At 45.9% G+C, this 24801-nt stretch overlaps 1 protein-coding gene across 4 annotated transcripts in view; it reads right to left on the reverse strand.

Moving 5' to 3' along the window:
• Window positions 1–18999, reverse strand: part of JADE2 (jade family PHD finger 2) — a 156388-nt gene extending 137389 nt beyond the window's left edge. Inside the window, exons 1-3 of one of the 4 annotated variants that reach the window (XM_078853993.1) lie at window positions 17797–18390; window positions 9703–9832; window positions 6833–6890 (exon numbers count right to left, since the gene is read on the reverse strand). In XM_078853993.1, coding sequence (XP_078710119.1) covers window positions 6833–6890 — 58 coding nt within the window. In that variant the 5' untranslated portion in view covers window positions 9703–9832; window positions 17797–18390. Of the gene's footprint in view, window positions 1–6832; window positions 6891–9702; window positions 9833–17796; window positions 18391–18588 lie in introns of those variants that run through there. The other 3 variants (XM_073355547.2, XM_073355546.2, XM_073355549.2) reach the window with 3 other exon arrangements.
• Between the last annotated feature and the right edge of the window lie 5802 nt (window positions 19000–24801).

Genomic DNA, 24801 nt, shown 5'->3' on the forward strand with positions numbered 1-24801 from the left:
TGGGAATGAGGAAGATGATGACGATGAGGTTGTAGATAGCTCACAGCAAGCAAGTGGAGAAACCGGTTTTCCTGACAGCCAGGAATTGTTTCTCACCCTGGACCTGGAGCCAGTACCCCCCGAACCCACCCAAGGCTGCCTCCCAGACCCGCCAGGCGGAGAAGGGACCTCTGGTGAATGTACCTTTTAAAATACTATACATGGTTTAAAAGCAAGCATGTGTAATGATTAATTTGCCCTGGCATTCGCGGCACTCCTGGATGTACTCCCAAAGCCTTTGCAAAAGGTTTCTGGGGACGGCAGCCTTATTCCATCCACCATGGTAGGACACTTTACCACTCCAGGCCAGTGGCACGTACTTGGGAATCACTGTAGAACAAAGCATTGCAGTGTATGTTTGCTGGCGTTCAGACAACATCCGTTCTTTATCTCTCTGTGTTATCCTCAGGAGAGTGATATCATTCATAGTCACCTGGTTGAAATAGGGTGCTTTTCTTAAGGGGACATTCAGAGGTGCCCGTTCCTGCTGGGCTGTTTGCCTGTGGCTGAACAAAAATGTTCCCCGCAGTTAGCCACGGGGAGGGGAGAGGGGGGAGGTGCTAGCCACGCGCTGAGGGGAGGCAAAATGCGACCTTGTAACGAAAGCACATGTGCTATGTATATAATGTTAACAGCAAGGTTTACCCTGAAAGAGTGTACCCATTGTTCTATAAAATGTGTCTTTTTAAATACCACTGTCCCTTTTCTTTTCTCCACCAGCTGCTTGTGTTTCAAGGATCACAGGATCTTCTCCTTCCCAGAGGCTAGCAAAGATCAGAAGGCGAAAAAAACTCACTCGTGACTAAATGTTCTCTGAGCTCATGCTGTCCTCCCACACGGACAGAGCACAGATGAATGCGTGGAGGCAGACAATGTCAGAGTGCAGGAAATCACAAAATGACCGGGAGGAGAGGTGGCGGGCTGAAGAGAGTGCTGAAGCTGAAAGGTGGCGGCAGCGTGATGAGAGGCGGCAGGACTCAACGCTGAGGCTGCTGGAGGATCAAACTAATATGCTCCAGCGTATGGCTGAGCTGCAGGAAAGGCAGCAGGAGCACAGACTGCTGCTACGGCCCCTGTGTAACCAACCACCTTCCTCCCCAAGTTCCATAGCCTCCTCATCCAGATGCCCAAGAATGCAGTGGGGGGGCCTCCGGCCACCCAGCCACTCCACCCCAGAGGATTGCCCAAGCAACAGAAGGCTGGCATTCAATAAGTTTTAAAGTTTTAAACTTTTAAAGTGCTGTGTGGCCTTGTCCTTCCCTCCTCCACCACCACTCCTGGTGCTTCTCTCCTCTACCACCCCTCCTGGGCTACCTTGGTAGTTATCCCCCTATTTGTGTGATGAATGAATAAAGAATGCATGAAAGAATGCATGAATGTGAAGCTACAATGACTTTATTGCCTCTGCAAGCGGTGATTGAAGGGAGGAGTGGAGGGTGGTTAGCTTACAGGGAAGTAGAGTGAACCAAGGGGCGGGGGGTTTCATCAAGGAGAAACAAACAGAACTTTCACACCATAGCTTGGCCAGTCATTAAATTGGTTTTCAAAGCTTCTCTGATGCGCACCGTGCCCTCCTGTGCTCTTCTAATCACCCTGGTGTCTAGCTGTGCGTAACCAGCAGCCAGGTGATTTGCCTCAACCTCCCACCCCGCCATAAACATCTCCCCCTTACTCTCACAGATATTGTGGAGAGCACAGCAAGCAATAATAACAGCAGGAATATTGGTTTCACTGAGGTCTAACCGAGTCAGTAAACTGCGCCAGCACGCTTTTAAACGTCCAAATGCACATTCTACCACCATTCTGCACTTGCTCAGCCTGTAACTGAACAGCTCCTGACTACTGTACAGGCTGCCTGTGTATGGCTTCATGAGCCATGGCATTAAAGGGTAGGCTGGGTCCCCAAGGATAACTATAGGCATTTCAACATCCCCAACAGTTATTTTCTGGTCTGGGAATAAAGCCCCTTCCTGCAGCTTTTGAAACAGACCAGAATTCCTGAAGATGCGAGCATCATGTACCTTTCCCGGCCATCCCACGTTGATGTTGGTGAAACGTCCCTTGTGATCCACCAGTGCTTGCAGCACTATTGAAAAGTACCCCTTGCGGTTTATGAACTTGCGGGCTTGGTGCTCCAGTGCCATGATAGGGATATGGGTTCCGTCTATGGCCCCACCACAGTTAGGGAATCCCATTGCAGCAAAGCCATCCACTATGACCTGCACATTTCCCAGGGTAACTACCCTTGATATCAGCAGATCTTTGATTGCATTGGCTACTTGCATCACAGCAGCCCCCACAGTAGATTTGCCCACTCCAAATTGATTCCCGACTGACCGGTAGCTGTCTGGCGTTGCAAGCTTCCACAGGGCTATTGCCACTCGCTTCTCAACTGTGAGGGCTGCTCTCATCTTGGTATTCTTGCGCCTCAGGGCAGGGGAAAGCAAGTCACAAAGTTCCATGAAAGTGCCCTTACACATGCGAAAGTTTTGCAACCACTGGGAATCGTCCCAGACCTGCAACACTGCAACCTGGTCCCACCAGTCTGTGCTTGTTTCCCGAGCCTATAATCGGCGTTCCACCACATGAACCTGCCCCATTAGCACCATGATGCCCACATTGCCAGGGCCCGTGCTTTGAGAGAAGTCTGTGTCCATGTCCTCATCACTCTTGTCACTGCGCTGACGTCCCCTACTCACCCAGTTTCACTTTGCCAGGTTCTGGTGCTGCATATACTGCTGGGTAATGCATGTGGTGTTTAATGTGCTCCTAATTGCCAAAGTGATCTGAGCAGGCTCCATGCTTGCCGTGGTATGGTGTCTGCACAGAAAAAAGGCGCGGAACGACTGTCTGCCATTGCCCTGATGGAGGGAGGGGCAACTGACGACATGACTTACAGGGTTGGCTTACAGGGAATTAAAATCAACAAAGGGGGTGGCTTTGCGAGAAACTGAATGGCCCCCTCAAGGATAGAACTCAAAACCTCAAGGATAGAACTCAAAACTGGGTTTAGCAGGCCATTGATTTCACGCAGGGAGGGAGGAGAAAATGAATACAAAACAAAACTGGTCTATTTCTTGTTTTGAGCCACTTTATCTATCTTTATACATCTTGCTGGCAGCAGACTTTGCAGTACGTCCGCTAGCCATCATCATCTCCTGGGTGCTTGGCGGAAGACGGTGCAGTATGACTACTGGCCATTGTCTTCTGCTGGCTGCTGATTAAAAGACAGTGCACTGCTGGTAGGACTCAATCGCCATGAGACGAAACTTAAAAGAGAAATGACCTAGCTGAGTCTCTCCCATGTTTGCCCAGGCGCCCCTGACCTCATTGAGGGTGGTTAAAAGAGCACCCAGGACTACGTCGACGATGGCTACCAATCACACTGCACTGTCTGCTGCCAAAAGGCAATAAACTGCTGCTGTGTAGCAATGCAGTACCGCGTCTGCCAGCACCCAGGAGACATACGGTGACGGTTAGCTGAGTGGGCTCCATGCTTGCCGTGGTATGACGTCTGCACAGGTAACTTGAGAAAAAAGGCACAAAACGATTGTCTGCCCTTGTTTTCACGGAAAGAGGGAGGCAAGGGAGGGGCCTGACGACATGTACCCAGAACCACCCGCGACAATGTTTTAGCCCCACCAGGCACTGGGATTTCTACCCAGAATTCAAATGGGCGGCAGAGACAGCGGGAACTGTGGGATAGCTACCCACAGTGCAACGCTCCGGAAGTCGACGGTTGCCTCGGTACTGTGGACACACTCCGCCGACTACATGCACTTAGAGCATTTGTGTGGGGACACACACAGTCGACTGTATAAAAACGTTTTCTACAAAACCGACTTCTATAAATTCAACCTAATTTCGTAGCGTAGACATATCCTTACATACCTCCCTGTGGCAGTTGCTACCAGCGGGTGCACCTGCTGTCTCTTCTCAGGGCATTCTTGGTGGGGAACCCTGGCTTTGAAGTCAACTCCCTCACATGACTGGCTAAATCTCAGATTTGTTGATTTTTAGGACACAAGAAAAGAGATGTTAGTTTGTCTTGTGCCTTTTTATTTATTGTACCTATTTTGCGGGAGGTGGAATCTGGACTAGGTTTGACTGTGCCAATTGTTGGCAACAGGTGCTAATTTCCATTGCTGTAATGTAAGGCCAGATGTCATGATGGCGGGTTCAGTATAAATGTAATCCACTTTGAGTTCCACAGGTGTATAAAGGGAACATGTGGGTACACTACACAGCATAAGGCCTGAACCTGCAGTCATTACTCACACCAGTAGACCTTACTCAATGAGTAGGGGTTACAAGATCAGGCCCACAGTTTGCACTAAGAGATCTAATCAATAATTCTCACTTTACCTGCCTCAAAGCAAACTACAATGTGGTATTAAAACCACGTGAACCAAGATAATACACCAGGCTACCATCTCTTTCTGGCAAAGGCATAAAAAAGGTCACAGTTTTGTTTACAATTACGCTGCGGGAGAGCATTTGTCAACAGCTGAGATATTACCTGCTGCATAAATACCAAAGTCCAATAGAGATAAGTCTGTGTTGTTTAATACCATGATTAAATATATGCCTTACCCCAAGAAGCCCACGGAAGCTAGTTAACGCTACTGGGTTTAGTAAGCCTCTGAATCTTTGGGAATTAGGGGAACAGAAGTTGGAGTTTAGCCTCTGAAGGAAGGGAAAATCCGGAATCCCAGGATTTTTATTTATTTAATTTTCTGAGAAGTCCGCGCTGTTGACAGCAGCAGCCCTGGAGCCTGAAGTGCTCTATTTGAGCCCAATCCAAATTCCAAAGACTCCAGTAGGAGTTGGACAGACCTGATATCTAGAGAACAGGTACAGCATGGGCAGGAGCAGCAGAGCAAGCATCACTACAGTCCTGCCAAGGGCCTTCTTTATGAGGAAGAAGGAAGAAACTCCAGGGGCAGAGGTACAGTTTAGACTCTGTTCTTGGCTGAGACAGCAAAAAAGGAATCATGTCATGGTGTGGACACTTGTTTCCTAGGAAATGGACTCACACCACCAAACCAATTTCATGTAAGACACTGAAGAGCCATCACTTAGCTGGGCTGTACGGTACTTGAACAAGCAACCTATGAGTGAGAGGCCCCATATCCCACTGATAATCCATGAGCTATCCAGAACACCGGGCCTAAGCACAGTTTGATGGAACATTCCTGTCTGGGGCTTAAATTAAATCAGTGACACAGTTACAACACTGTGTAACACTTGAATCCTGAGATGTGGGGAAAAGTCACTCATGGTACTACTCAGCACCTCCTGGGAAGTCTTGAGTGCCCTCAACAGGCACTGAAATCTAAGGCTGCTGCCAGCACTCAGGACCTCGCAAGGGGCACTTGGCACATCATAGGACTGGGCCTAAATTTGACAAGAATTCTTCCCTGCTTGGTGCTAGATTGTGGCATTATGGATCTCATGCTCCCGCCCCATCCTTAATGATCCTCAGCCCCTTCCACCTACTGTCTCCAGGAACCATCTCCAGGGATATGCCACACATCCTCCACTACTATTGTTCTTGCAACATAAATGCCACCATGTCACTGCAGACAGTGATGGCAGGGCCCTGTTCAGGAAGTCCAGATTAGTGCTGCTCATTCACTCATTGTACAGCAACCCCAGTGTCAATACAAGGTACTGACTACAAAAAGAGGGACCCTACTGCCATCCTGGTGTATAGCCCTAATTATTCCTTTTAACATTACAATCTCCCCCACTGGTGTTGCCTTCTGGGATTCCCATCATGATCAGGGAGGGCACTTACTCTGGCTACAGCTGTGGGAACTGCAACCACCCTTTATCTCATCTAACCCACATTATAAGGACAAAATCCTGCTGGAAAAAGAACCATGAGGCCATGACTTTAATGTCAGTGGCTGGGAGTCTCCCAGTCTTCAACATTCTAATGGCCTGATCCTGCAAGGGACTAGCTCTCAATAAATCCCACGTCTACTTATTTGTTCCTGTGTCTGAAACCAACAGAAATCTGTACAGACCAGCTGAGAGGTTATAACAGAGTCTCTGGGACACTATAGTTCTCCAGCAGCGGGCAATGGCACTGAAGCAAGTAGGAGTGAAGGGCTCTCCACAATTCACAAGTCTGTGCCCTTAGGCCCCAATTCAGCAAAGCACTTACACACATGCTTATACTTAAGCATGTGCTTTAATGCACGGCTGAATAGGGAAGTGAAACACATGCTTATAATTAAGTATAATCTTACATGCCTTGCTGAATTGAGGCCTTAATGCCTTTTCCCCAATCTAATTCGCCTCTCATGATGAGGAATCAAGGGGTTCCATTTTCAGAGAGACCACAGGGAATGCTCAATACACAGTTTCCCAATAAGAACTTTATTTTCCATCAACATGATTCCATCTGAAGCTAAATGCACACTGAGTGTAACAAAGGTGAGAAGACAGTCCACAGTGTCCTGTCTAATAAGGGCTTTGTTTTATTTGAATTCTGCAATCAACGCTGTTTTGTAACTCTCTCTCTCTCTCATCCAAACTGCTCACCAGAGGAGGACACTTTTATCAGATAAGAGACGCCCACAGCCAGACATTTAAATTGATATCAACTCGTTGTACATCAGTAATGTATCTTTGAAAATGGATCCCAGTGCACAATTTATTGTACAGAGACTACCCAGTAAATGCAGCTTTCCCAACTCCTTGGAAAGTAATTATTCAAATGCTTTCCCTGCTGGAGGTGAATCGCTTAGTTATCTTGTTCAAAGCCTTGAATTAAAGGTCTTACTGTCAGTGGTGTCTGAGTTATCACTGCTGATTGAGTACTTTCGTCGTTTCTCTTCCATCTGTAACAAAAGAAATTGAATGTTACACTTACTGTTCAGGAAACTCATCACTGTACCAAATCACTGTTATCTCTGAGTATCCACGCATCACATTAACCCAGTCACACTCGCAAATACTTACCCTAATGACAGAGAAGTATCGGGGGTAAAGCATGTAAAACAGCACTGAGTCCCTACTTCACAAAACTTTAAGGATGGCAAAATTTCTCTCCTGAGTTTCTCCACTGCTAGGAGGTAAGAATGTGATAGCATTTTTGTCGCTCTGCTCTGCACAGCAATTTGCCTAATGCCCATTCAAGTCTGGCACCCAAATGCACTAGTGAAGAATGCTCACCACTACAGCACAGAGAACCCATGGTAAGATGCCTTAAAGACTGGAATACAGAGCTACTGAATCAAGCAGGAGTCACTTGTCGAATATGGCAATAGATGGCCAGTGAACTACAGGATTGAGCTATAATGTTAAGAAGGGAATAGATGTAAGAAATGGATCTATGTACTTTTAATAGGGTCTCGGTGAAATCCGGGCTCTACTGAAGTCAATAGGAGTTTTGCCATTGACTTCAGAGGAGCCAGGATGTCACCCTCTGACTCATCTTCCCACATGCCGACTCAGCCAATATCTCAGCCAATATCAGTTTAGACTTCACATGTGCCTGTCAAATCCTAGTTGCATTCCATACAAACCTTAAATATACTTCCCTTAACACAGATCTCCTACTAACCTTTCCATAACACTGGTGTAACATTCATCAAGGCCTCCATCTCAACCCCTGACCCATCCCGGCAAAGCCCGCGAGAACAACTGAGTCTTGCATTATGTCCCAAAGGTCACAAAATCCAGTCTCTAGTAAATCAAGGTGGGAAGCCTGCTCGGAAGACCTGAACCCCTCACCAAGAACACCCTGCCACCAGTCCCCTCCCAGGTCTATTAATCATCTTACATCACCACTGCTAAGGAATCACATGATGTGACAGGTCTCCAGGAGACAGGAGCCAAGCCAATAAACTTCACCTGGAAATCAAATGAAAGCTGGGGTAGATCGCAAAGCACAGGTGTAATGCGTCCGATGAAGTGAGCTGTAGCTCACGAAAGCTTATGCCCAAATAAATTTGTTAGTCTCTAAGGTGCCACAAGTCCTCCTTTTCTTTTTGCGAATACAGACTAACACGGCTGCTACTCTGAAACAGGTGTAATCTGAAACAGGTGTAATGTGATCTCTGCCTGAAAAACAATGCCTAAAAAGCCATGGTTCTATCTACTCCTCACCACTCTGCACTAACTGCAATTTCCCCAGAGGATTTGAAGGGGTGGCCTCTTGCACAGCTGAGTCCAGCAATCCAACCTCTGGACGCTATCAGCATGGTACAAGGGATATTCCCTCTTCTGCTGCTGACTCGCTTTGTGACCTTGAACAAGTCACAGAATTGACTGAAGTCAATGGGAATGGTGAGGGCTTAGTAGTCCTGACAATCAAATCCTAGGACCCTAATATTGGACACACAAAAACTGAAGCGCCCAGACTAAGAGCCACTTTAAAATAATTAGCCTCTCTGTCCCTCAGTTTCCCAATCTGTAAAACGTGTATAATGGTACTTCCCCACCTCTGCAGAGGTTTGAGAGCTACAGCGGAAAAGTGATTAGTCTTATTCACTAATCTAACCGATATTATGGGATGTGGGCAGATATTTCATATGTTATGTACATATACATACATATATATATATATATATACACACACACATGCACACATTCTCATGGCATTCCTCCCAGTAATTTATTTTTCCTAAGAAGGCTAAGGGGGACTTAGATTGCACTTACCCCCCTTTTTCCTACAATCTTAGGAGGAAAACGAGAATAAAACATTTGTATGTATTTTGTGCGTGTGATTTAATCAGAGTAGCTATTAGCAACAAACCACACTTGATAGCACCCTGTAGCATCCCATTTTCCCTTGGAGAATATGAGAATACCCACCAATGCCTCAACATATAAAATCCTAGCAATGTCTTTATTTCTCAGTACATGTGCAATGTTTTATCTCAGCATTATAAGGGATAATACTACAAAGTAACATAAACATTTAACTATCAGTGTTGTGGTAAAACATTGCACTGTCAAAACATGATTAAAACTGTTTCTTGAGAATATGGCAATATCAATACTTGGAGTGATTCAAGAGGAAACAGATGTTATTAAACCAGCCTTGTACTTACTAGCCATTAGATTTTGCTTGGGGAAAAATATATTGAAGATGGATTTAACAGCAGTTTACTTATCCTTAGTGAAAATTCAGTTGGACATTTTCAGCTGGTTCCTATTGGTTCCAACTGCCACACAGGATTTTGGAGCACGATTGGGCTTCTGATTGACTGACTGAATCCTGGGGCTAATTCTTCATACAACTGAAACAAATATAGCCTAGTAGAATGAAACAGCCATGGAAACCAAGGATTCTAGTAGTGCCCAATGGAATTTCCAGCAGAGCACCAAGGCATGTGTCATCCATTTAAGGTTCTCCTGGAAGACATGATAGTATTATTGACCCCTAAGGCCTTCACCCAAGGGAAGAAGGACTGTTATGTGATCAAGGCACAGGTCTGAGAGTCAGGTGACTAGGACTAATTTCTGCCCTGGCATACTCCACTGAAACTCCACTGATTTCACACAGACTGAATTTGGCCCCTCAGTCCTGTTCCCAGCTGTTCTACAGACTTCCTGAGTGATCTTACACAAGTCACTTAACTTTCTCTGTAACTCGTTTTCCTCACCTGTAAATAAGGCCCTGCCCCCAGGAATGAGGAAGCTAACCTTTATTTATGTTTGTAAAGTGCTTTGAGATCCTTGGATGGAAGCCATTATAGAAGGGCAAACATTATTTTGATAAGGCAATAATGCAGACGTTCCACACACATCTCTCCCATCAAAATCCATGTGAATTCTAAATACAGAAAGACTACAGGATTAGTATATAATACTATTTTACATTTACACAGCATCTTTCATTCCAAAGTGATTTACACAGCATGGGTAAAGGCAAGGAGTAATGGTCTCAAGTTGCAGTGGGGGAGGTTTAGGTTGGATATTAGGAAAAACTTTTTCACTAGGAGGGTGGTGAAACACTGGAATGTGTTGCCTAGGGAGGTGGTGGAATCTCCTTCCTTAGAAGTTTTTAAGGTCAGGCTTGACAAAGCCCTGGCTGGGATGATTTAATTGGGTATGGGTCCTGCTTTTGAGCAGGGGGTTGGACTAGATGACCTCCTTAGGTCCCTTCCAACTCTGATATTCTATGATTCTATGGTAAACTCCTGGTTCTATATAAGTCAATTGCTTTGCCACTGACTTGAGTGAAGCCAGGAATGCACCCTCTAAAACAAATTCTGCTCTACCTAATTCTGCTTTAAATCTGGATTAACTCCATTGATTTGAACAGAACCTGCCATATAGACATATAGCACTACTGAAATGCCTCCAGATCTTGGGTGGATGAAGACAGCCAGCTGATGCACATTGCACTGCACAAGTGAAGGGAGAGGACATTTTGGCCCAGGGCACTGAACCAATCACAGCTCTTAGGAAAAATGTTGCAGGGTCTTTAATTTCTATGCAGAACAGAAAGGATACTGCTTTCTTAACATCTTGTCTGAAAGCCCCTACGCAGTGAAGTACATGGCACTCAATTCATTAATCTTGGAGGAATAAATAGCTGAGTCAACTCTACCAGAATTTGAACATGTGATTCCAGGGAATCTAAATTGCCCCAACCTGCTGATTAGATCACTAAGCCACCCCTCAGGCAGCCTACGTAACAATGCAGGGAGCTACATTCCTTACATTCCTTTAGTTATGTCATCATCTCTAGCAGAGAAAACACAGACCTATAAGAGCCTGGACTCAAGCCTTGCCTGGTCTGTGAAAGAAGTTTTCACAGCCAATTTGGTTTGAAAACACACTACTCTGTAATTTTTCAAGTCCACAAACATATCTGACACTTTAAAAACAATCTTGATTCATGTTTTAATTTCATTTCTCCTTTAATTGACATTGACATTTTTCCACATAGAGGATCTTTGTCAAAGTCATAAACAAATGGGAAAAAAAAATAATGCTCTTAAAGGTCACTGCCAGGTCACATTAGCCCAACACTTAGGTTTTACAGAAGCAAAGACCATTAGAAAGCCTTTTGCCAGGCTTTGAGGGGCATTCGCAAATGAAACACTTTTTGACTAACCCTTCACCCTTCATATGCTTTGGGAAATCCATTGGCACATCTTAGCTCACTGGGCAGAGATTCTGCTCTGGCACAACAAATGCATCTATTCTCCAAAATGCACTATCTCATTCTGTGGCATCACAGGTACCCAGGGTTGCAACGAAACATTTTGGTAGAATAAAGCATTCTCGGATATTGTAGGTGAAGCGGAAGTGCTAGAAGACTTCACATATGCCTGTGATGAATGGTTCCACAGACCATGGGGGCCACAGCACAAAAATCTCCCTGAACTCCCCTCTGGTTTCAGCTTTACAGTTCATACTCAAGCACAGAACCATGGCCTAACAATGCCCCATTACAAAATACAGTTACTTTCCGAAAAATGCATTCTAAGCAGGCAATTTCTGAGACCACCTCTACAGCGGGTCACTAAGGAGCATGAATAAAATAAGATGCTAATATAATTTTGACTGCAAAGGTCTCTCCTATAGAGGCACTCTTTAACATGAAAGACAGAATTATACAGCAAACTCTATTCACAAATTCCTAAACCACTTTAACATGTGACTGCAGCCCCTAGAGTCAACTCTAATCTACATACGTTCTCTGGAGAGAAAATTACAGTAAAAAATTATTTGGTCACCATATATTTCTGGTTTGTTTTGGGTTTGTTTTTGAGGGGAGGTATGCCTATCCTAAGACCTTCCCTGGTACTCATAGCTTCCCCTCTCTAACGACTTCTTATTTTGTGTGATGGTTGTGAAAAATACATTGAATTCTGTGTTTTCTTCCTAAATTCCAATGGGAGCTGTGAGAAACAACTTCTCTGTTTAATACTAACATAAAGAAACAGAAATACAAATAGAGAGCAGTAGCCCCAGTGGCAACTTAGGAAACTTTTTTCCGAATCAGTAACTTTCTTATAACAACCCATGGAACTGCCATTCCATTTTTGTGAATTACAAGAATGGGGCAGCTCATTGTGTTTTCCCTTTTGTGTTAACTGTTTATTTGCCTTGTCTTGAGGTCTGTATGATAGGCAATTAGACAGGTATAACATACGGAGAAGAGGATAGGGAGGCTTTAGATATTATACTGTCACAGGCTCTTTCATCCTCATTGGACTGAGACATAAATTTTACCTTTACACTTTTGGAGCCAAATCCTACAGGACTCAATCATTATTCAGACAAAACTCCCATGGACTCCAATAGGGATTTTGCATTTGGTATATTTAGATTGCTTTGTGATAACAAGAGAACAAACCTTTCAGTTAAGGGGCAGAATTTGCTGTGCAAAAACGCCACAGGTCAAATTCAACCCTGACATGACTAAGAGCAGCTCCTAAGGTTTCAGTGGATGTTGCACTGCTTCCCACTTACACCAGGGCTGAATTAGCTTCACATGGTTAACAAATCTCTAGAGAGCATTATTAAAGCCTGGCAAGGAAATACACACACTGGGCCCAATCACCCCCCGATTCCCTGATTCTGCTGGTAAATCATCAAGGCATGTGTGATGCAGAGCGGCCTCACTCCAGGACAGAGGGGATTAACCCACCTTGGGTTAACTCATCTAACCAGCTAACCAAGCTCCGCCCCCCTCACAGGACATAGGGGGGTGTGACAGAAAGTATAAGAGCAGGGCCCTGAACTTGCAATTCAGTTGTGGCCAGGCCAGGCCAGGAGCCAGATGTCCTTCCCAGGGCACCAAAGTGCCAGCAGAACCCTCAACCAGCTGTGGCAGACAATGGTCCCCTGAGTCGGCCTGGGAGAAGGCCAGCCGCTGCCCTGCAAGATGGAGACCCAGAGAGGAAGCGGAGAGTGATCCGCTCAACATGGAGAGGAGGAATCAGTCCCCAGCAGCCGTGGAGCAGCCTCACCAGCCGACAGTAGCCCAGGGAGGTGAGACATTGACTCGGCTGTGCTGCTGGGAGACAAGGCAGCTAGCCCACGCTTCCCTGCCAACCTTCTGGCAGGACCACCCATCGCTTCTAGGGCTCTGGGCTGGGACCCGGTGAAGCAGGGCGGGCCCAGATCCCCCTATTCCCAGCCCTTCACTTGGTGCTGGATGAGCCCTTGGCTGTTTATCTGTTTAGCCCTTGGGCAGGAAGCCTGAGCCTTAGCCCCAGGCAGGAGGCCTGAGCCACCACTTGCCCAGTGACCCGGCTGCAAACAAGGATGCCTGATCGATCCACCCAATTCCCTGTTGCCTCCCAAGCGGGCGCCCTGGCCCTCAGACCAAGGAACCTTACATGTCCAGAGAAATGAGAATGGCTTGGTATCTAGGCTTCTCTTTGTCAATTTCCTGCTTTTTAGGTCCTGGTGGTAAAGTTTGGCTGGGGAAGCAAGTCCTCATTACCTAGGAGGTGCTTGAAAAGGGTCAGGGCAGAGAAGCAGAGACTTGAGACTTCTGGAGGTTATTCCTGGGAGACAGAAAAGGGAAGGCTGATGCGCACAGCTTTGAGAAGGGGACAGAAAGGCAGAGGGGATCTTCCATTATCATTAGGGACAAGAAGAAGGCTGGGAGAGAAGGAGACAGAGAAAGAGAGAGATCAGGATCTTGGGCAGCTGGGCGCTGAGGAACAAGAGCGGATAGCCAGGGTCTGCGGGATGTGAATGCAGGGAGGGTTGGTCAGTGGAAGGGAGAGGAAAGGGGAGCCATGAATCAACTCCATTGACTAACCCTGCTAACATCCCAGTAGTTCACTTCATCTATTTAAGACTGCTGTGATTCATTACATATTTTTAAGCTACGATTTGTCCCCCATGTGCTGCCTTCTGGCCTGCTCTCGCTTCAATTAAGACACTTTGCTATGTTAATTAGGGAAAAAATACTGCCCTCTGGTCCCTTCCTCCACTGTCTTCCCCAGACCTTTCCACCTCTGCCCAGCACTGCAAACCACCCACAACCCTTGCTCTGATGGGAAGCCTGGAGCTGGCCAGCACAGTCGCAAAGTGTCTGTAGCTGGCCTGAGACAGGATGGCTCCCAGCTTGCTGGCTCTCCTGGGCAGGCTTCAAATAAGAAGCCTCAATTGGATTTTAATGCTGCCCTTTTCTGGGGATGAATGCATCATCTGCAGCAGCGTCCCCACAGGCCTGGGTGGTGTCATACAGCACCCCACTGCATCCGGAGTGGTGAATCTGACCCATTAATTTCTGTGTGGGTTGCAGTCAATTTCAGTGCCTTAGAGCAAAGGGCATCTAAAGTGTCTAAGTAAAAGACAAGCATCCTTGTTCTTCTCTGCACTAAGCACATTTGCTGTCTTGGGTCCTGGAGCAAATTTTAATCTCATTTAAATTTAAAACAAAACAAGTCCCGCTCACTTCCTCTGCTTTGCATTTTTTCCATATCTAGAAGGGGATTTTTTTCTTTATTACTCATATTTATGACCTTCCTTTCCTTTTCTGACTTTTATTTTCATCCTCTCTTTAACCAGCTCTCTCCACATGTTTAAACCCGTCACGGACATCAGAGAGGTTACTCTGGGCACAAAGAGGGTGTCATGCACTGAAAATTCGTTATGCACAAATATAGAGAGAAAAGTAAATGAGGATGGGCACTGCATGCTGTGTATAGAATCAATGGCCCCATCCTGCATGTTGCTGAGCACCCTCAACTCCAACTGAAGTCCAGGGGAGTTAAGGGCACTCAGAACCTTGCAGAGCATGCACAAAATCCCACAAGATCAAATCCTTATTGAACTGGCAGTTTGAGGACCACGTCAGGCAACTTTCAGAGCTTCGTGCCAAATGCTCTATTAGCAGAATCACAATTGAATTAAATTAATTTCACCTCCCTGCCTATAACCCTTAACTCAGTCTCTGGACATAGCCTTGATTTTCAGAAACCCACCTGATCTTTCCCACCAAAAAACAAACCTAGCCTTTTTGCAAACTATTTTTACTTCTTGCTCGCAATTACTTTAACCTCAATGGCTAATAAATGCTTAAAGGTCCAACACTGTTCCTAAGACCAAGGCTCTTTACCCCGAGAGAGAGGCTGAGCTCCACCTTATGTGGAGCCAAATCCTCATTTCGAAAGATCTCATTGGTAAGGGGGATCCAGATTTAAAACAATAATTGCATTATTTATAATGATAGATGGTGTGGGGGACGGGAAGAAAACAAATTGGTTTGGTATTTGGAAAGAGCATCTTGCCAGGTAGTTTGAGATTTGCACTTGCTGTTCAAAAGATTAATGGGATTTAGGGACACACAGGGGTCTTTCCACAATTGCACCTGAGCCTGAAAATCCAGTAGCTTTTGTACCCTGCAGAAGCAGTTCCGAACTTCCCACACTTTTCACTCTGAAAGCACCTTTCAAGGTTGACAGATGGATTCACTGTCACTCGAAAAGGCAATTAGCTCCAAATTAAATGTAAACCCAGTTCCTAAAATTAAAATCCCATTAGATGCTCCACCAAAGAGACAAACCAATTTGTAAAAAATATGGTCAAGATTGTGCAAGTAGGAGGTAAGTGCTGATCATTAAATGATTCCCCAGAGACATTGATGGGCCCCCAGCAGTCCGTCCAGTCATTCAAGAGCGAAATAAACCTTCTCTAGAGCTCACTCCCATTTCTGTAAACTATGTGCACATGCGATACAAGGGAGCAGGGTACCTGCTTTGCAAAATAAACATTGAAGAAGATGCTATCTCGGATGCATTTTGCTTCCCCCTAGAGGAAGGGAAAGAGGAGAACAAGTCGGTAAAAACTAGCACGAAAGGGATGGGGGAGTAGACAAACCAGTGAAATAGAAAGAGGAAGATAGATCAGTAAAAGAATGAAACCAGGTAAACACCAGGGGGCCAGTGAGATGCTGGCAGGAACAGAAAGCGTGGGTATCACGAGGCCAGTGGGAGACTATGGGTCTCTCTCTAGCAGTGAAGGGTAGAGATGGAGTGCATGCCTGAGAAGGGCTATAAGAGACTGGGTGTGAGATTAGGGTGAACCAGTGGGGGCATGTATGTGTACAAGGGATTGGAGCATGGAAGAGTAAAGATGAGAGTGAGATAATGAGACACAGAGAAGGGTGGGGGCAGGGGAACTGTATTGGAGTAGGAGGGGAAGGGCTGTATTAATGTGCCCAGGTCTGAACGAAACCCCAAAGTGAGAAGGACATTTTGGAGGATGTCTATGTCTCTCCCCCAGCAAATGGAGAGAGAAGAGGGGCTGTATGGGGAGAGCAGAGGGGATGAGAGGGAATATTTGTTGCTCAATGTCAGGACTTCTTGTTCCCATCTTTGCTTAAAGGGATTCCCTCAAATGCTGCTGAATGAATCTCCTGGAAGAAAGACGTGACCCTTGCAGAAAACAAACAGGAAGGGCTGCTGTGCATGAGAGATGAGCACCTGCCAGAAGGAGAGGGGCAGTGAGAGGCAGAGAAGGGGATGAAGGGGGCAGGAGGGAGAAGGGAATGGGAAGATGCAAGCTAGCAAGAGGCAGCCACAGGCAAGAGGGATGAAGATGGGGTACAGGAGAAAAGGAAAGAGAATGGATACAAACCCAGGAAGCCAGGGAAAGGGATGCAAGAGAGGCAGCCAGAGGAGGATGGGATGCATTGCACGGAGCAGAGGGGACTGGACAGGAGACAGGAATGGAGGGGATGAGAAATCCAGGGATGAAAGCGAGAGGAAGGGCAGACCGCAGGAGCGAGCAGCGCAGAGGGGTGTGAGGGAATGCACGGGAGCAGAAAGGAAAGAGGGATGAGCAAGAGAGCGGAGACTGGCTCGGGGCTGGGCGGGCAGAGATGGAGGAGAGGATGAGACGCCCCCAGAGGAGTCCGCCGGGAACCGTGAGAGTTTGAGAAGGTAAACAACAGCCATGCCCCCTACAGTCCTGTCCCCAACGTGCAGCCGGACTGCCGCGGCCGCTGCCTGTACATTTCCATTCCCAAACCTCGCCGTGCCCCCAGCAGCGTGCGTCTCTCGCTCGCTGGCCCTCCCCCACCCGCCACAGCAGGGCTGCAAACCCGGAGCGCCCAGGGAGCTCAGCCCTGAGCCAGGCTGCTCCGCAGCCGGGGCTCCGCCACCCCCGCCAGCGGGGCGAAGGCTGCCTGCCTCCCCGCTCCCCGGTGCATTGTTTGGGTCTGAGTACGATTTGGCAGGGACCTGGCAGCCCCAGCACGTGAGAGGAGCGGATCATGTGCACCAGCTCCAAGAATTGCAAGGCTCCAGAACGTGCTGCGTATCAACAAAATGAAACTCCTGTCTCTCCCTTGCTGAGCTGCCCTCGCTGCCTCCTGTGGCACATTTCACAGATTCTCCCCCCCGCTTTTTTTTTCACGTCGCGCACACCCCCCTCCCGACCCCAACCATCCGGATCCCTTTGGACCCCGGTGCCTGGCTGCTTTGCCCGTTGCAAAAAATTAACTGTGCTGTTCCCCCCTCCCCAACCCAGAGGCGGTTTGGGGTGAGCTCTGCCGCAGTCATTAATTTGGAAAATAAAAAACCCTTCTGCGCCGACCCTTTAAAAGTTCTTGTTTACATTCCTGCTGCTTCCCTTTTACTCTTTAAAACATGAGCGACCAACATGCGCAATCGATCTGGGTAAAATGCTGCACATTTCCCCCCTTCCTTCCTAGCAGCCAGCCCAGCGAAATGGGGGGGGGGAGAGCCAGAGAGATGCAAAATAAAGATCAGCTGCAAATTAAAGCCATCCAAAATGCAATCCTCCTTCATCCTTTACCTTTGCCGGGAGAGTGTCCTCAAAGAGTTGAGACTGTCCCTCAGGTTACAAAAGAGGAGTGTGGAGAGGGGGCGGGGGGATGCTCCAGCGATTGAAACGATCAGGAAACCCCCTTTGCACGATCAATCTGGTATCATTATGAAGAGGGGGGGAAATAACCCCCCTGCTGGATCCGAAGATGACACCCTCCTCTTAGGAGTGGATACAAAGTAACTCCATGGATGCGAACCCAAAAGAATTGCTTCCAGCCGAGATGGCCGCTCTGTGCACGATCCAGCCCTATGTGCGTGTTTCTGTTTCTTTTTTAACCCAGACTTCCTTAGGATCTCTTTGCAAGAACGACCACTTCTTCTGCTGACCTTTTTATTTGAGGAGGGGGGCAGGTGGGAGGACCGGAGAAGTGACTTTTAAAATTATTAGTATGATCAAGAATGATTTCACTTCCCCCCAAATCTTTCTTCAATTTCTTTTTTTCTTGTTTGTTGTTTCTTCCTGGGCAGCAGCAGGTCCAGGTGCAGCAGACATGGGTCCCATCTCCGGTTGTGTTTGTGCATGTGTTGCCTTCTCTCCCCCTCCCTTCTCCCCCCCCCCTTGCTGCTCACCTCCCCCCGATGCGTTGGGTCCCCATCTCTCCTTTGCTCTGGGTCTCTAGCAGCGGGGTCGGGTTGCTCACACACACTGTACAAGTCTGATCAGGTCGCTTTCGCAATGATCCCCAGCCGCGTACACGCACACACATCCACACACCACAACACACTCAGCAGGAGCCGTGGAACGCACACACTTCTTTACCTCCTCTCCCCCCTCTGCTTCACTCCCCCTCTCTTCTCCGAGCTATGGGCACAGGCGTACGCTGGGCTGCTGCAACCTTAAAAAATAAGCTTATACTTAAAAAAAATCTTTTGGCGCCATATTAATGACGTACTTAAAATTTGCCATTTCTCCTGCGTCAAAAAGACGTTTCTTGCAAATAACAAGATTCTGGGCAAGGCGGAAAGAGGGACCCCAAAAAATCCGGCAGGAGACCCTCGTGAGGGGCAAAAAGGGGCTTGCATTGCCCAGAAGTGCCTGAAAGTGCAAGCTGGGTGGGGAAGGGGGAGGGCGGTAAGATCAGGATAAAAATGCAATCGAAGGCTATTCCTCTAGACAAACAAACTTCGTTGGGTGGCTGGAAGGGTGACGATGAGGGTATCTGAAATACCACCGCTTTAGGAAACGGGATTTTCCCCCTTATTATTTTGATCACTTCTGGAGAAGGCTGCGGGGGAGGGGCCGTTAAATGCTGGGTTTGTTTTTTTAGCAGTCGCAACGGAGGGAAGGGGTGGGGGGTTTGAAAATAAAACACTCTATTCAGATGGTGCCCTAGGAGCTGTTCGGTTTGGTTTCTTAGGGCTGTTTCTCCCACACGCCCACATCCTCCGCCCCCCAACTGCAGAAATATAAAGGGTTAAAAACACAAAAAACTTTGCACAGTTTTCCAAGAAAGGAGGGCAGACAGCTCTCCAGTCTTCTTGTCAGTGTGACCTTGTCATGCACAAAAAATACACTTCAATCGGTTACTGATTTCTGGAAGGGTTTGTTGCTATTGCTTTTGCTCTGCCTTTCTATTTTCTGTGGTGGTGTAGCAGCAGGAGCTTGCTCCAGTATCTAGCTGGCCACACCCACCGCTGGCTGCTTGAACTAGACACCTACTCTGTGGGAAGAACAGTTATTTCTATGCAGTGAGGGATCTTGGGTGGAGGGGAGGAAGTGGGGGGAGGAGGTGCCCAACCTTCCTAAACTGTCTGGTTGTTTAAGGCAGTTTACGCTGATTCTCCCCCTCTAATGGAGACCTTTCTTCAAAATATACCCTGCAGTTTGGTTAGGTTTCTCATATACAGTGGCTGCTCCCTCATTATTTCAATTTGCCTCTGATTGCTCACAGATCCTGTCAAATAATTTAGAGATGTTTTACAATTCCAAAAGGGAAGGATGAGAATTCAAATTAAGGTATTTTTGAAAAACTGCTACTAAAATATGGAACTGATAGTTTTAAACTAAAAAGCTTCACTAACTGAATTAAATTGACTAGGCTATATATGACCTTGCCCTTCAATATGTTGTAGTATTCTACAGGAACAGTCAAAAACCACTACAGTAACTCTGTTGTAAGCTGCAGCATCATTGTAATTCTGCGTAATTCTGCAGCACCATTGCTGCAGAATACTGTAGTATATTTAACAACAGAGTCCACTTTCCCCTTTCAAACATAATCTGTTAGGAAGAGTTCTATTGCATTTATTAGACCTAAAACTGCCTATTAGTTAGTGATTGTTAACTTCATCAATAATTTGATGTATATAGTTACACACTGGGCTGACAACACCTCCTCTAATAAAGGTTCCCATTATAAGACCCTTTTTTCAGTTTATTATTTTGTCAACCTGTAACCATTTGCAGTGCAGGAATGGGAGGATGTCGCTGAGTGTCTGCTTTATTTCTATTGTTTTGTTCAGCCAATACAGTTCAGCCACATCCAAGAACAAAGTCAGGGAAAAATACACTGTTATGCCCATATTAAAAACATCTTGAGACCTTTTCTTTGAATGCCCCCATCCTTTGGAGCAGGGACCTGAAATCTGCTGCGGGCAGGGATAGCCTTTGTGTCTAGGATGTGCCTTTTGCCATCCCTGTGAAAATCCACCCACATTTGCCCATATTATAAACCTTGTAAAATTGCAGTTTGCACACGCGAAGTAGAGACTTCTTTGATTTTAACAGCTAAAGTCTCCTAAGCTTCTATCCTCACTGAGCATGCTCAGTGCCCTCACAGCTCCTAGTGCTGCTGACGAGACTAAGCCACAGAGAGACTGAGCATGGTCCAGCCTAACGCAATACACATTGGCTCAGGAGAGTTTTCCTTGTAATGACTGTTCCCAGCTACTCCAGGCTGGAGTTGGGTCAGGTGCTGGAACAAAGAGCAGGGAGCTGTCTCTTCTGTGTTTTCAACAATCCCCTCCTGCTTGCACCCAAGGCATTGTAGAGGAAGAAGTAATCTGATTCAAACGCAGAGGAGACAAAAGCCAGAACAGATAGAAGGAAACAGAGTAACTCAAACAAGGAGTCCAGTGAGACTGGAGCTGAAGTTTGCTTGTGCAACCTCAGTTTGCTCCCCTGGTGTGTATGCGTTTGATACAGTCTATAATTACATGATAACGTACTATTTTTTCCACAACCCCTGCCTCATTCAGTGCACAGGATGCACCTGCTCCGGGGATGGAGCAGGGCAGTGCAGTGAAGAAGGTTGTTTTCTGTAGGACCCCTGTTTCATTTGTAGCAGGAGTTGGAAAGTATGTACTGAATGAGGCTGGGGATTGTAGGAAGAGAAAGGAGGAATCTCATCATTAAGGAAACTGAATGCCACTCTGGAGAACTGAATTCAATCCCTGCTTCTGCCACAGAGTTCCTGGGTGAGGTTATGCAAGTCACTTAAACCAAACTTTTCAGAGGTAGTACCTAACTGTGTGTTTTTCCTTTTCTAGGTACCAAACTTGAGAACCTGGGAGATGATTTGCAGAAGTGGTGACCACTCAGAGTTGTAAATGAAGTCATTGGAAGGTTTCCTTTGAACATATAAAGTGCTATATAACGCTAAGTGTTCTGTGCTAAGTGCCTAGACATCTTAAATTGGGCACCCAAAATTAGTGGATGCATTGTACCTTAATTGCCTCTGCTTCCCATGTGTACAACAGGGATAATACTATCCCCTCATCGCATAGGGGTCTTACATTAATTAATGTTTGTGAAGCACTTGGATACTATAGTGATGAGTGCCATGGAAAAGCCCATGAGGAAATTAATAATTCTGTTTTCAGAGCAGGATTTGAATAGTGCCATATATAAGGCCTCAGGCTACACATTGAACAATGAGCTGACGGCCCTTGCTACGGAGGGGGAAAGGGAAAAGCGGAGCCGCAGCACACTCTCTGCTCCGGGGACCTTGGGGAAGGGGGTGGAATCAGGTCATATCCCCTCCAGCAGGGCAGGGGGCTAGGAGCACCCCCCATGACCCCAGCACACACCCCCAGCTGGCTGCCCTGACCCCTGAATCCTTCTCACACACACCCAGCCCTCTGCCCTCACCTCACAGCTGATCAGCTGCAGGGAGGAAGAGGAGGAGGGGCAGGAACCCAGCACGCTGGGGGAAGAGGCGGGGGGAAGGGGAAACTTGCCTGCCCTGCAAGGAGAGAGTGAGGTGCGGGGGGCGGAAAAGAGCAGGCCAGGCCGGACAGAATTTTTAGTGGCATGCTGCTGTCTGCCCAGGTCCGGCAGATAGCAGGGTGCCATTAACAATTGGCTTACATGCTGTGTTTGGCATGCGTGCCATAGGTTGCCGACCCCTGGCCTAGATAATACTTAGTTCTGCCTCAGTGCAGGGGACTGGTCTAGATGATCTATCGAGGTCCCTTCCATTTCTATGATTCTGTGTGCACAAGGGGGCTGAATTAAGGTTGCACAAGCAACTTGAATTCCAGCATTTCCTAACTGGTGAATTTTTTATTTTGCAATCTTAATGAAGTTCTTTTAACATAGTTTTTATAGTGTAATATATAATTAACACTGTAGAAGAAATAACAGTACAAATCCTCTAAAAAAACAGAGTTGTCTACACAGCATAGGCTAAGATGATTAATGCTTAAATAAGGACTTTTGTGACAAGTAAGAAATGTGATCTCTGGGGAAGAAACCAGCAACATTTTTCTTTCATCTTCATTCACCAAAACAGTGTGAGTACTTATTTTTGCATAACTAAACAAAAAACAAAAACCACCCCTACAGACTTTCCTTGTGTTTTGGATAAAATATGGAACCAAGAAAAGAACCCAACTCAGTGGAAGAGAAGCATCATAGTAAAATTGCCAAAGAAGGGTGACCTTATCAACTTCAGTAACTGGCGAGGAATCATGTTACTCTCAGTGCCTGGTAAAACCATGTGCAACATCATCCTGGAACGTACCAAGAAAGATATAAAGTGTGACCTTCAACATCGGCCAATGGTTGGCAGTGACAACTTGAGTAAGGCAAGGGTGTCTTATATCCCCACTATTGTTTGCACTGGTCATTAGCTGTATCTTGAAGAAAGTAACCACCAAAGGCAACTGAGGAATTTTATAAATTGATAAAGCACAATTGGATGACTTCATTTTTGCTGATAACTTGTCCTGCTTAGTTCAATGCATTGTTTAATGGAAGAAAAAAAACCAAGCTTTTGGCAGCAAAAAAGTTGGTTTGTTCATCAACCAGAAGACAAAATATATGGCTATCAACATCCCAAAAGCAACCAAAAGCAAGAGTGGATGAAGAAACACTAGAAGAAAAAAAGTCATTTAATCTATCTAGGGAGTGAGATGTGCAGTGATGGTGACATTATGCTAGATGTCAAGCAACAACTATCAAAAGCAGCAAACAACTTTCATAAACTTGAAAAGATTTGGAAAAGTAACATGATTGATACTGACAAAAAATATGAATTTTTAGCACCGGCAGTATATCTGTCCTCCTTTATGGAGCAGAGTCATAGAAACCTACACCAAAAATTGACAAGAAAATCAACTCATCTCAAAGTAAATGCCTTCAGAATATCTTCAGAGTCCATTGGAAAGTGTTTCTTGCAACACCAGAAATTATAAGTAGAGCAAACCAATCCAAATAATCAAAAATGGTAAGAAGATGACAATGGACAGATTTTGGACATGCTTTAGGGATCCACCAATACAATGCCCAATACAAGTGATAATGTGGACATCATCTGGATAGAGAAAAAGACAGCAGAACAATAGAGAAAGAGGCTAAATCCATCAACATGACACTCAGAAGTCTGAACAAACCAGCACAACACGAAAATAAATGGCAGAAAATTCTGAACACCCTATACATTTGAAGATATAAGATGTTAAAGAAAGAAAAGGAAAAAAAAGATAACCTTTGGATGATGAGCACATACTTAGCATTAACAGGATGTTTTTACATTAAGAGCTTAGCTTTGAAGTTTTATATGATTTGCATTAAAAATTAAATTCAGTAACTAAAGATGGGTCCCCAAAAGCACCATGAGATTGTTATCTACCTTATTTGTGTGTGGTGCCCATTAATACACTTTGGAACACATTAACTGCATTCATAAGCAGGTGCAACTCCATTGACTTCAGTGGTAGATTTGGCAATTTATATCTAGTAAAAATATATTTATAATTTCAGAAATTATAACAGCATCAAAGACAAAGTACATAAAATACTGCATCTAAATTATCTCACAACAATTACATATGCTAATCCTTGTCACCATGATTAAGACCACTATACATCTTGGGGCAGACAAGATCTCGCATAAGAGAAATGAGAAACAAACTCTGTCTGTGGATCAGATTTAAAATCTGCAGTGTCTATTAACATCAGACTCAACAGCTTGTATTCTCCACAAAATATGAAATTGCAATATAGCATCTGAAATCTCTTGCAGATCACTTTCAAGACCTTCAGAAACAACCTCTTTACTACTCTTTGAGAGTTCCAAAACTCCTGACAGTCACTGCAATGAACACATAAGTTTCAGATCCTGAGCTGCAGTGTGTCCGCTTTTCTCCACATTATCAGCACAAAGTGGCCTAAAGCCAGGGTTGCTGGCCATTGGAGGATCATCAAAATGTGGAGATCCTCAATGACACAGAGCTGGCATAGCAACTTCTCTGCCACTACACAACTTGCAGTTGTTGTAGGCAATATGATCCTGCTGATTCTTGCCTGCTATACCTGCCTCATGAGGCCTTTGGCAGCCAGCAGAAGTTAGAGCCATCTAAGAACTGCTCTAATTTACATCAGGAGACCAAATTGGCACTAGCAAGATGGATTGAGAAGCAGAAAGGTGGCTTAAAGCCACTTGTGCATCCCTCTCCCAATTTGTAATGTCCACTCTTTGGCTACAGCTGAGGATTTGGGCTATGTGTTTTTTATTTTTTTAAAACAGGT

Source organism: Lepidochelys kempii, chromosome 8, assembly GCF_965140285.1.
Source record: "Lepidochelys kempii isolate rLepKem1 chromosome 8, rLepKem1.hap1, whole genome shotgun sequence".
Taxonomy (NCBI): Eukaryota; Metazoa; Chordata; order Testudines; family Cheloniidae; genus Lepidochelys; species Lepidochelys kempii.